Source organism: Clavelina lepadiformis, chromosome 5 (assembly GCF_947623445.1).
Source record: "Clavelina lepadiformis chromosome 5, kaClaLepa1.1, whole genome shotgun sequence".
NCBI lineage: Eukaryota > Metazoa > Chordata > Ascidiacea > Aplousobranchia > Clavelinidae > Clavelina > Clavelina lepadiformis.
This window is the reverse complement of record NC_135244.1, coordinates 7,711,039-7,724,267: the sequence shown is the minus strand read 5'-3', so window position 1 is coordinate 7,724,267 and position 13,229 is coordinate 7,711,039. Positions and strand designations below refer to the sequence as shown.

General features: G+C 36.4%; 1 protein-coding gene across 1 annotated transcript; it reads right to left on the bottom strand.

Moving 5' to 3' along the window:
* Positions 1-2,002: 2,002 nt before the first annotated feature.
* Positions 2,003-11,785, bottom strand: LOC143460691 (spindle assembly abnormal protein 6 homolog). The gene is made up of 15 exons (XM_076958296.1): positions 9,156-11,785; positions 8,571-8,711; positions 8,341-8,458; positions 6,690-6,863; positions 6,171-6,368; positions 5,937-6,053; positions 5,566-5,718; positions 5,209-5,325; positions 4,771-4,860; positions 4,140-4,304; positions 3,901-3,997; positions 3,639-3,805; positions 3,227-3,462; positions 2,916-3,063; positions 2,003-2,748 (listed from the first exon to the last, which is right to left on the bottom strand). The coding sequence occupies exons 1-15, from the start codon at positions 9,218-9,220 to the stop codon at positions 2,641-2,643; spliced, it is 2,094 nt and encodes a 697-aa protein (XP_076814411.1). The 5' UTR covers positions 9,221-11,785; the 3' UTR covers positions 2,003-2,640.
* Positions 11,786-13,229: the final 1,444 nt, after the last annotated feature.

The following is a 13,229-nucleotide window of genomic DNA, read 5'->3' as shown; positions in this document are numbered from 1 at the left end:
ACGTCACATGCCGCCTCCTTCGCCCTACACACCTAATTCCGGCCAAGCTGTTGAAAGTGACACTGAAATTAAGGCTCTGAACGTTCAGGGGTTGGTTTCCTGTCCCGTCCTAGGGGGTAAAGTTGCTTTTAGGGTTTTGATGTACACGCCTACACTAATAAATCTTTCGGTTTTGCAAGTAATGTTGCATGTTAAGGGAATACATCAATTCCTTAGAGAAAATGTTAAAACCATGTATGGGTGCGAATACAAACTGCAGGTGACAAGCATTGTATGGATTAAAATAACTTTGAATTTTGTTCATGAGACAAGCTGTATAGAGAGCAACAAAATGATTTAGCTTGTCATTTCAACTCGCGCTGTGTTTTGCAATTTATATTTAACGTTGAAGTTGCATGTTCAAATTCAAAATCGTAGACAATTATTGTAAACACATCCCGACTTGAAGTGTACCACAAACCTCAATCATCACCGACAAGAGACTAATGTGAGCAATGGTAATTTTTTGTTTCCGTCCGGCGCCAATAAGTATAGAAGTTAATCTTTAAACGACAAATTTTGAACTATGACTGATAGCTAAATACCGAAGAGGTTTCAAGCTAGTGCGCTTACTTCGTTTTTTGCATAAAATTCACAAAATCTCCTGTACTAGTTGGATTACTTGGAACCATACATTATTTATTAGCATGGCTAACTCAGACCAATGAAGGAATTTGGCGTCCGGGCTACAACACATTGAGATGAAAGAATGTGTTGGTTCGGTAGGATTAGGCGGTTATTTTAAACTGCTAATACTTTTGTTCAAAGTGAATTCGCCCTTACACACCTTTCGATGACTCGAGACATAGTGGTTGTGGCAATTATAGACTACTTCTATAAATAAAAACTATATCCATATTTAGACACAAGAAGGAATTTTTGGATATTATTTTCTTTACAAGCTTGCATATAAGTGAGAAGTAGGTCTAACCTTAATAACCAGTTAAGATACCAGTAATTTTACGAAAGATATAACCTAAAAGTTAGAGTGAAATAGTACAATAAGGGGTTGACTTTTTCAGAAGGCCAAATCGACGATCGACCGCAGCCTGAAAGTAGTTATCAGGCTTAATCCACGTGGATTTCAAAACGTCTACTATTGACCGCAGAACGTCTTCTACAAACACTGACTACATGAAGAAACGCATCCCAAGGTGTAAAACGTCGCATTAGGCTTAGAAGTGGATACAACTGATAGCATTCCTATGACAGATTGCCATGCTGTGTCTGGGGCTAAATAAAATCTACAAAAACTTGTTGAAAAGATCTATTAGTTTAGAGTTCTGATCATTTTACAGCGATAGATGTTTTGAGTACGGTCTAAGAGTGAACTGACTTCACCCGCCTTTTATTGTAATCACATGCTTATAAATTACAATACTGTGTGATGCAATCGATTGTAACATTCCAGCGAGTTCCGATAGTATTCATATCCACTCCATCATACCTCATATTTAATGACGCGCTGTGCATTTTCCTGTTGTCACGCATCGCAACGTGTGGGCAAAAATCAGAGAAAATGTCATTAGAAAAATGAAAGACCCACCTGGCAGTACGTGCGCTCTTGCAGTGGCGATTGCGTTCAGTAACGGATAAGAAACCGCCTAATTACGCGTTATCAAGTCAACTTGTGTTATAAGTTCTAAAAAATAGTTCTTCGAGGGCCTCCAGGAAGTAAACGTCTGCCAAAGTGCTGTCCGAAAACCAAAATCTAAATTTGATACGCGTAAACTTTCATAATCTGTGCGAACTGGGCACATCGGAAAAATACTTGGCTGGCATGCATCACCCACAAAACCGATCAATTCCATGTTTTGCGGTGAAGAGCTCAACTGATTACTCAAAGCTTGCTAGTGTGAAGAAGAGTTGTTAAAAGGTCAAATTTGCGAGTTTTAAGCACCCACCTGTTATGATGGGGAACCTAAAAGTAAGAACGAAGCTGCTTGGAAACCAAACGACAAAGTACTTTCCAAAATATTTATATAATTATTCAGAAGAAATACGTATGCTGCAAGAAGGATGAAGAGTTGTGCGACTCCATTGTTATGAAAAGATCTAGGCCTGGCGCTGAAGTTGGTCTTAGACCCAACAACGCTCCCATGTGACGGCAATTCTTTCTCAATGAGGCGTTTTCCCCCTCGTCGCAGCAAACTATATCTTCAAAAATCTACTTAGTATTATCGCTATTTGTAGAATATCTAAAGATATATGACGAGCACAAGTAGTAAATAACAAATAAATCGAAAAAAACGGGTACAAGAGCATGTCCACGCTACGAGCAACAACATGCTCGAAAAATATCGCAAGACTGAAAGCGAAACAATAAATAATCAAAAAAAATCTCAAGTTTTACCAATAGCACATATATTATATAGGCAACCTTTCCTTGCCCCAAAGTTGCTTAACCTAATTGGTAGAAAATCGGTGACAGCATCACGGAACTGTCTGTAATATGTACAAGTGTTTGAAGGCTCTGTAGCAGTGCACATGATGCTGGGATAGCGATGAGAAATGGAACAGGATATCTCCGGTTTCCCAAACGGGCAATGTCATTCCGGGAATTATCTATCACGACGAAGATTTAAACCGGATCGCACCGGTTTAAGTTGGTTTCGGTTTGGTTCCGGAGAAATATGCTGAAACGATCTCGTTCTGACGCTGAGGCTGAAACTTGACGTTGCCGCGCGGCACCGATGCCTTATTTATGACCTGAAATTTATGTTACTGGAATTATTAAGAATAATATTCAACAATAATAATCAAGTAGTTTTAAAAAATAACCGCACAACAATAGTAGTTGTAAGATATATGTTTTACGGTAAAACTTTTACCGACCACCAACAAGTAGACACTGACTAAACTCAGTTTCAAGTTACTTGTTGGCTTAGTCTCGTGGCTGGATTTATGGGGGGTTTCTTGGCATGTTCTTTCGGCGGTGACGTATCAGCTGCAGGCGACAGACTTCGAACAGTGATCACTTCATTCGATCTGGCAAAGTATTTGGGATCCAACGAACTTCCTTCCCTGCAAAAACCATTACCCACCAGAAAAAAAAATATTATAATTTTGCAACTACTTCGTTACTAATAAGTAAATACAAAGAAAGTTATGCAAGATATTCCACATAAATGCTTTACTAGGTCAAAAACCAAACAGTCAAGTGAAAAAATCACATGCACGATATTACCCTGAGGCCGCATTGGGGGATTGATTTTCTTTGTTGTGTTTCCCAGGTTTGTAAACCACTTGAGGTACGGAAGCCACGCTGGGTCGAGGTATCCGTCCAGCATCGGTAGATGAGCCCCGCGACATGGTCGGTAGATTTTGTGGGCTTGAACCGATCGCGGATACCGGGGTTCCGCTCGTAACGGATAAATGCGGAGGTTGCGGAGCTGTTCCACCAATTGGAGTGCTGTAGTTAGGCTAAGTAAAGGAAAAAATAATACAAATTGCACAAAGCATAAAAACATTGCGTAAGGGATAAATAATTTATTTAACTTGATAATAGGTTGATGAGGACGAAGATAAACGTTAAAAGCATTTAGACTAAAACTAATCTAATGAAATACACAAAGTAGATCCTTTAGCTACGCACTGACCACTTGCTGTTTGTATGTAGGCTGATATGCATTCAGTGGTGAAACGTGGTGTTGTTCAAAAGTTGGAAGTGAGTTATGTTGGGGCAAAGGTGGGTTCGAAGGTGGAGGGGGATTCCGGCGCGAGGAGATTTGTCGTTCATTTAGCTGCTTGTTTAACCAGTTGATAACTATTGAACAAAACAAGTATTTTAAATTAAAGAACACCTATTTCAACTAGGATATTGCGGATTTTTCCAATCACTTTACAAAACTGCAGTTATACCGTTCTCATTGGTCTTGAGCAATCCTTTGCTTTCTTCCAGTTTGGACAGAGCGGCTTCAAGTTGTTCTTTTAACTTATTCAAATCATCCTCCCTTGTCTGTCAAAACGTAACAAGTTCAGAGCGATAAACAGCTAGACGCAGGATAGATCATTGCAAATTATATAAAAAATATTTGAGTTCTAACCAACCCTAAACAAATAAAACACATAATACAATGAGTTGTTGTGATGATCAACACCTGAAGAGCCTTTGTCTTTTCCTCCAGCTCACTCTTGTTCTTCTCATACATCTGCTCCTTCTCTCTGAGGACATTCTCCTGTCTCGTCGTCACTTCATTCTTCAGCTTAACTTTCGCCATGTATCCACGTAACTCATCCTGCAATCTCTTGATGATTTCGTTTCCCTAGTTTAGAAATAACTCAAAATTATATCACAAAATTCAGTAAAGCTTGCGTATTTATTGCAGTGCTACTTTAATAAGTTGGTTCCAAAAAGGATAGTGAGCTCTTATTGTCAGTCATATTGCACAAAACTAACTGTTTTCCTCAGTACATAGCAATGAGCAAAAAGCTTTGACAGCAAACGTCACCGTATTAGCAGACTTCATAATAAAAAACAACTATCATAACCATGCACATTGCACAAACCCGTATTATTTTACGCGATTCTAAATTGTGAAAATTATTTTAAATGATCAACGCCACCACAACCATCCAAAGATTTCTTAACTGCACTGAAAACACCAACTCGTGCGCATCGACATTTTTACTTCTAACATGGTGGATATTCCACGAATGCAGTTTCTTTGACTCTTGATGGAATGATTGTTTAATAAGCCATTGACAAAAGCAAAAACAATGCTTGCGTACCTTCAGAATTTCATCTGACATGGTCTTTATTGTGCCTTCTAGTTTTTTAATTTGAGTTTGCTGTTCTGCTATCCTCCCATCAAGTTGTTCCTAAACACACCAGAATACCACTTAAAGCTACCCGAATAAAAATGAGATGTCATTTACAGTATACAAACTGGTCTATTAATTCTCATAGCCTATAGAAAATAAAATCATGCATATACTTTTCTATTTAATCAAATAAACACATATTTCATGCACAAAAACCCATTTCTAATGCCAATCCACTAAATCAAACATAACAGATACCACCAGTAGTGGATACGCCATTGGCTTTAAAATATGTAATGACTGATAGTGGTAATCAAGACAAGAGTCAGCAAGTAGCTGAGTAACTTGCTCATCACTTTCAATGTTTAAGTGTCGAGACCTGAGACCTACGCCACAATGTTTTACCTTTTGTTGTTGTGCAGCATCCAGTGAAGCTGTGATCCTGGATACGAGTTGTTCCTTGTCAAGGAGTTCCTGTTCCATCACGGCTACTCGTGTTTTAAGTTGCTGTATAGTTTTCTCCTAAAACAATAAAAAACCGTTATCAAGTTGACAGTATCATAACTCACAATACAAAAATCGGGAATCTGCTATAAGCTGCTTGATTATACAGAAAGTAGTCATAATTCAAGTTTATTGAATTGGAAATGGTTTTCAAAAAAATACAAAAATAAAAGGTTTTACTTTTACCTACACTATATAGACCATAGATGCATAGAGTATAAACTATACTATACTATATAGACCATACACTATATAAACCTGATTATGTCTTTCAGCCTCAAGAGAGCTATTTTCACGTCTGGTTTGTTGCAAATCTGCTCTGCATCTTCTGTGCTCCTCCTCCAATGCAGTTAATTTGGTCTTCTGTTCTCGGATGGTGGCTTCAGCTCGATATCTCCTATCAGTTAAATCCTGCGGAAATGAGCGCACTGAATTAAAAAGTAAAGTTTAAATAAAATTTTTAGGTGTGACTTAAAAGGTTATACATTCAGAGCTTTTGGGTCTGTGGTGCCGGTAATATCCTTAACTATACTATACACTACTCCCTAACTATAGTTTACTTCGCCAGGTTTAAACGTGGGCTGATAAATTTACTGTAAAAACAATACAGTGTCAGTGTTTACACTTACCTTGTTTATATTTTCCACTTCTGTCAAACGACATTCTTTTTGGCGAAGAGTTTTTTGATAAGATGTGTCTAATTCTTTTTTATCCTTGTCATACCTCTGTTGCATTTCTTCTTGCATCTAAAGTAAATAAACAGCCTTTATTCATCCATACATTTGCAATTTTACAAAACATATTAACTCCAACAGGCAGTTGCTGCTATACTTGTCATAAAAGCCAATAACACAACCAACCACCTTTAAAGCTTTTTCTCGTTCCATGTTTAATTCACGTGCATGATTTGACGCAAGTCGTTCAGATCTGCCACCAGCCTCACTGCGGAGATTGTCCAACTCACGAGTTCGACTTGATAGTTGCTGACGGGCCTGGTCCAGCCTCATTCCAAGGTCACGCTCAGTTGCAGCCAACTTCTCTCTAAGTACTAATTGTTTTTCCTGAAATTTTTTCCAGTCATTTTATCATCTTTAAGCAAACTAATCAAAGTTTGATGGTAATGATAAGCTTAGGAGAAAAATGTTGGGAAAATCGAGTATATAATTCGAAGCAGAAACAGTGAAGCCAGAGGAGATGCAAAAATTTTAATGGCAGATGTTTAAGTAATAACTATACTCATTTTGCATTAAGAATAAGAGTAGTTATTATTTAAAACGTGTGCAACTAAAACATTTACAGCTACTCTAGCTCTAGTGTTATTGTGTTAATGATACGTTTTTTACGTTTCAAAATGCTGACACTACAAATAAAACTAAACATACCAGCGTGGTTTTCAAGCACGAGGCAAGATATTTTTTCACATCACTGTCTGTTCCAGGGATAAAGCTCAAGGTGAGATGAGTCAAATGTTTGAAGGGATTCGTTTCAATTACTTTTAAAGCTCCATTGCCATGGTTTATTCCAAATCCAGCTGTCAAACCATCCTCCATAACAAACTAAAGAAAACATGAAATTATTCAAGTCTTTAGTGCATAGCGCAGTAGCAACTGTAGCAAGTTTTAGGTAACAATACAGAAAAGTTAGCTCATGTATTAAAACAGTAAATGTATTAGTAGTCTAAGTAGGGATTTCGATTAGGAATGCATTGAAGAGGATTTATATCAACCTAGAAGAGTTGGGTGCAACAGTGATGAGACATACCAATTATCAACACACTTAAATGTTACAGAACTGGATACATAATTATTAGTCCACCACAGTTCTTTCCTGCTACTTGGCTGCGTCATTCACAAGCTTTGCGACAACCAAGAAGCATAAGGGGACTTGGCTTACGTTTCTGACAAACTGGTGGTGTTTAAGAACTTACTAAGGTTTTTATGACTCCGTCTTTATAAAATTGCGTAGATTATGGTTAGAATAGAGAGTAGTTGACATAAGTTAGCTTTCAATTAGCAAATTAAATGCACATGCTGAGAACAAATAATAAATTACAAGAACTGTGATATGTTTTAGACAAGAATTATGAGCATCAAGCTCACAATATAGTAATTTATGACTAAGAAAAAATTAAACAAACAACAAATAAATACTGCCCACAAAAAACATATTTTTTCCAACTGAAAGCCAGATTTCTAAGAAATATTCAAATTTCATAACTTGTGCAACTAGGGAAGTTGCATTAGTAATTCCAGACAAATAAAGCAAATAGTCAATGAATTAATCATTTAAGTTCCTTTTTTTCGTTGCAAAAATGGCTCATAAAACACAAAATGTCACATCATCCTTTATTACACCAGTATAGCAAGAACTCAATTATAATTACTACTACCATAATGAGAAAGCAAGTGTTTGAGTTCACATTAGATGAATGCATAGAACACAAAATTTTTAAAAGGAATGGCTTTAAAAAATTTATTCGACTATGAGGTCGCGACTGACAAATACAATCGCCTGCAAATAAGTCAAGTAAAAAGAAAAACGTATCTGAATGCCATATTTCAGTAATGGCGTTACAAACTAGTAAAATTTTGTAATAAAATCATTACTGTTGTTGTTATTGTTGATGCCAACAATACAAAAATAATTTCATTTAAAAAAATTGACAGGCTAGAAAAAGAATGACTTTAACCTACTAACATACCACAGTCAACACTATATATTATATATATACTAAGGTTATGATTTGAATCATGTCATATCATTGTTGAGTGCATCTAAGCTTTCACAGTAGTGAATTCTTGTAAGTAAAATAAAATTTTAAACAATGTCATTTTATGACATGTTGGTGAGTCATATCACTGTTAGAAGCAGCAGCCAGCAGATTATCGTGTCAAAATTGTCAATGTGTTAATTTAACTATATGGTGGCATTTCCAAATAATATCATTCACTTACCAACAACAACAAGCACCATCCACTTACTTGTAACACTAAAGTAAGCATTTAGTGAAACCTTGATAATTAAGCAGCTTACCTGCAAAAGAAATTTTGGACCATCATTTTTTTCTTCAGCATGACATTGTTCAAGCAATGCAATAAACCTTTGAGGAAAGGCACTAAAATCCACCAACAAACCTTGTTGGGTTTTCAAGCTAAAATACAAAGCAATGAAAATTTAATTATATATATACAAGTACTATCTGGTTTGAGCCGCCACTATATGTATAAAATATATATACAAATATACGGTACTGTTCAAATTACCACTGGAAGTCTTCTTCTCCAAGACAAAGGGTATAAAGAAAAAAAGGATCTTTTCCATCGGTAAGTCGAACCAGTAGATCTTTTCTGTGCAGAGGCGATGTTGTTGTTTGTAGTTCCACTGTAATTTTTATGCTGACCTGCCTGTATAAGTGATGTTATTCTGAAATAACTCGTTATATATAAAAAATTAAATTATTTGGCTGAAACCCCTACTGGAAAGTTTGTATGATGCGACGGAGTTTGGCTTCTGCGTCAATTTTCTGGCGCAGAATTGCCATTTTTCCTAATGTTCTATATTACAGGTATTCCGTTGGCGTTAGGCAAATTTTGGCATTACATTTATTGGCGCATCTATCCGCCGCACTGAAAGCAAACTTTTCAGTAGGGGTTGAAACTAGCTGGCCTATTTTTGACTTGATTGGAAAATTTTCTGTTTTGGAGAAAGAAATCTATGTGCAGCAAAGATCAAAACATAGCCTATAACAAAGTACTGTGAAAATGAAAATTCTCCGCACAGTTTGCAAATTTTCCAATCTGGACTGCTGAAGTTTCCAAAATTCAAGTCTTTAAATAATCATGGTTTACCTGTCTTCGGCATCATGGCTTTTAAACTGAACCCTAAGGAATTCCGAATACAACGTTTCAGTCATCTTTCGATCTTCTTTCAGTCAATAAAGTTTCAACCTTGCCCACCAAACTTTGGAATTACTGTAACCTATCAGTTTATACTTGAAACTTTGCAAGTTCAGTATATATTCTATGACCAAATACCTAAAAACTCAGTAGCTGCATTTCAACACTTGCTCAGTCAGGCAGTGCCCTTAGTATTTGTATTTCAGCAGCTTTAGGCTAGTCAGTACTCAGTCAATCACGATCAGTAGGGCGTATAGGCAGGGTTGCCATACCATCCTTATTTCTAAGATTTGTCCTTATTTTAAAGGTCCGTGTCTTAGAAAATATGTTTGTCCTTTTTTCTAAAAAATGTCCTTATTTTCACTTTCGTCCTTATTTTTAGGGCGAAGGTGGGCACTTTTGTCCTTATTTTGGGCATTTTGTCACCTTTACGATACCATTTTGTACCAAAGAGATACCAAAATTATGAACATGCAGATAGTGTCTTGTTTTTTTTTTTTTTTTTTTTTTAGGAACATTGGTTGCTTTCTCTTGTTGTACACTGTTTAAGGTGGTATTCCTCGTTCATTTTCTAGTCGTCCTTATTTTTGAGTTGAGACTGATGGCAACCCTGCGTATAGGACTAGGCTAGTTGTATTTCAACATAGCCTATAGGTCTATGAATGGCATAGCCTATAATCCATTTCCTGTATTCCTATCCAAGCTAAGGCTAATCAGGTAGTGGAAAAGACAGTCGTTTAGGCTTATTTAAACCAAAATCTAGGAAAATTTACTGCGATCTTTTGTAAGATCTGAAGGTGGTTTATTCCAATTGGTCTACACTGTAAAAAATCTTTTCTAATTATAAGTCAGTGAGACAATTGAGACTAATAGTTAGTCTTCCAACGAAAAGTATGGCTTATAGTTAGTCTCAATTGTCTCACTGACTTATAATTAGAAAAGATTTTTTACAGTGTAGGCTAGCAAAATACAACCGATGGCCCGACCCGGCTAGTCTACGGCTCTTAAGACTTCTTACTGTAACGACCAAAAAAATTGGTTTTTAACCTTGCTACTTGAACGAATTAGTGTACCATGATTTCAAAATCGAAGTTATAAGACTTTCGGGTACAGCCTCTGTGGATTATCCTGCAATCTTAAATTTTACCGCGAACATGTCACGGTTTGCTGCCGTATTTAATAAGTGCAACGGAAAATACACGCTCTACTAACCATGCAATTCCAAATCCCGAATCGCTTTTGTTACATTGATATCACATAACAATTTTTCTTTGATATAAAATCATGATGATACGATTATATGTACTATGTTTTAATATCTTTACTCTTAGTATTGTACCATAAATATTGCATGTAATGATTGTACTGATATTATGATAATCGATAATAATCTTTATTATCAAGTTCGGCTGATTCGCCTAAATTATTTGTTTCAAAACGTTTAATACAATACAAATATTTTAAAGATTTTAAAAATACTAGAACACAGTTTCGATGCAAAAAGTCTATGACAAAAGTTTGAAACGGGTTTTCGAGTCTCGATGAAAGATGTGATAGGCAGATTGTAATGTATTAAGCAACAAAAGCGGATATTTTTATCATAAATCCCTACTTCATCTGAAAGCCTGAAATTAGGTTAACCGTTAAGTAATTTCCGAATCAGTCAACGTGCTTATTCAAGTTATTCGCATATGCAGTTGGTTAGGTACCTTACATGGTATGTATATAGTACTGTAATTTATTCATTTTCTTATTCGTGGATCTTGCTAGTTTACGCTAATAAATACTAGGTAAAGGAAAAAATTATCAGGAAACTGGTAACCGCCATAACGCGGAAGTGGTTTGGTGTCGTTGACAATGAACACAATCCCTTTACTATATAACCCGATTAAAAGCTTGATAGTCGCCGATTGTGCAACTGATGATATCGAAATTTGAGACGTATTGTCTGGGTACATCCTCAAAAGGAAAAGAGCTTAACCAGTATACGGAAGACGTCAGTTTCTTCCCGTTATAACAGAATACAGTATACTATAGTGAAAGGCAGTAGACCTAACGCATGTAGGCTACAATCCTATAAATATAGGCCTACTCACAGATAAATACAGACCACTATGAATTTTGAAAAACAATTTTTGTCTTCAGTTGCTAAATAGAATTTAAAAACCATTTGCGATCTTCATTTGCAAAAGGCCTCCTAACGTGAACAAGTAGCTTGTAAATTTGCAACAGTCCAACATACCTAAAAGGTTACAATGTTTATCACGATAAACAACCAATGGCTTGACTGTTTAGTCTGACAGTCTGATCAGCTATTATCACACGCGTAAATTTCATGTTTCATCTGTGCTTCGCCACTTGTGAATTGGCCATCGCACAGGATTTCAAGTCAGATTTGTAAATAGCAGATGTCGCCTGCCAATCAGGCCCGTAGTTGTGCCCCTCCTGGAAACATTTGAGCCTATAACACCAACAAGCAGTGACTTAAATTTGCATTTTATTTTCCATTCAGTTTACTGATCAATCTAAAATCATTTAAGTAGACTAGTAGCCTGTAGAAAGCGTAGTTTTACAAATAGCCTAAGCCATTGAATTTGCTATCCGTTTCTTTGATACTGTACCTAAACAAGATGCACTTTAGTTATCCTATTAGCTGTCTATCAAGTCATTAAGTAGGTCTACCAGTTATTGAATTAAAAACGTATTTTCGAAGTTTAGTAAGTGAAAACTCCTAAAATTTCTTGATCCCGGACTGAAAAACAATTTTATAAACAATAAACAATTTTATTTCTGGCGTGAATCAGGTTAAATGAAATTCCTGAGTTTCGTTTATAATTTGTAAAAATATCTTATTTGCAATGTAGCGTATCGTATGTTTCAATACGCGTAGTATGCCGCCGAACTGACTATTATAGCCATGAGTGGCTAACTCCGATAAATCAATCTGACTCTTCAAAAAGGGCGTCTTGACCCCAGCTTCACAGGCGACGCTCACAATCGAGCATACCAGTTACGTCATGATTGCTGCACATGAACATAAACATCTTAAAACATATACCAAATAACAAACAGGTAGCATTGTACAATATATTTAGACCTAAATCATTACAGCAACGACCACATTTGCGGCTATATTAAGCATATGTGACGCGTTGAAACGCTGTCGCATTGATTCTTTGCATTAATTTTTGTAAAGATTTTTCTTGTAGCAACTTTAGAGTGTAGCAATGCACTACCTGGTTAAAGAATACATCTTGGTGATTCCTTTCTAAAGCGTGATCAATATCCGCATCTGCATCTGCATCCGCATCCGCAAACACTATATTTTACCTTTTTTCCACTCAGGTCTAAGCTACACTTTTTTAAATTGCTGTTTTCGGCTACTGCCATCATTTTTTTTCCAACCTGCAATAGCACCACAAGCAGAGGTCAATTGTAAGCAAATAAGCCTATAAACTTACTATAAAATGGGAAACAGCGCTTCACGAGATATATGAGACTGTGAGTGTTATATCTATTCGTTTTTACCACTATTTTCTGAAGCCCTTTGTCTAAACAAGGAGAAACAATAATCGCGGACATATAACTGTAGATATCTTATGTATAATGTATTATCACTATATGAAATATCTCCGGGCCGGATTCGGGCCCAAATTCATACTCACACTCTGTCATATTATTTTATCATCGTAATTTCATTTTCTTTACACGAATAAGCATGCATGCAGAGCGCTAAAAACCTCCGGCAGAGAGTAAAGCGCAACTTGGAAAAAGATGACGTTGATTCATTCAGTGAATTTACCTTTCGGACCTAACTCGGGCTTGAAATAAATTTCCCTGTTCAGGTTTATAAGAATAAGGCCTGTTCACAACTCTGCCGATAAGCACCAGCCCAAAGAGCGTTACCGTTTCATGCTTATGTATAGGCGGTCATGAGCTTTGCTAATTATATTTGCGTTATAAAGCAAAAAACTTTTACCTGGACAGTAACATTAGGTGAATATATTCAGGTAAATTCGAAATAAC

Coding starts and splice junctions, on each gene's coding strand:
- LOC143460691 (XM_076958296.1), bottom strand. CDS start 9,220: ATGACTGAAACGTTGTATTCGGAATTCCTTAGGGTTCAGTTTAAAAGC. Junction 8,712..9,155: donor AGCCATGATGCCGAAGACAG/GTAAACCATGAT, acceptor TCACTTATACAG/GCAGGTCAGCATAAAAATTA. Junction 5,719..5,936: donor AAGTGGAAAATATAAACAAG/GTAAGTGTAAAC, acceptor TCATTTCCGCAG/GATTTAACTGATAGGAGATA.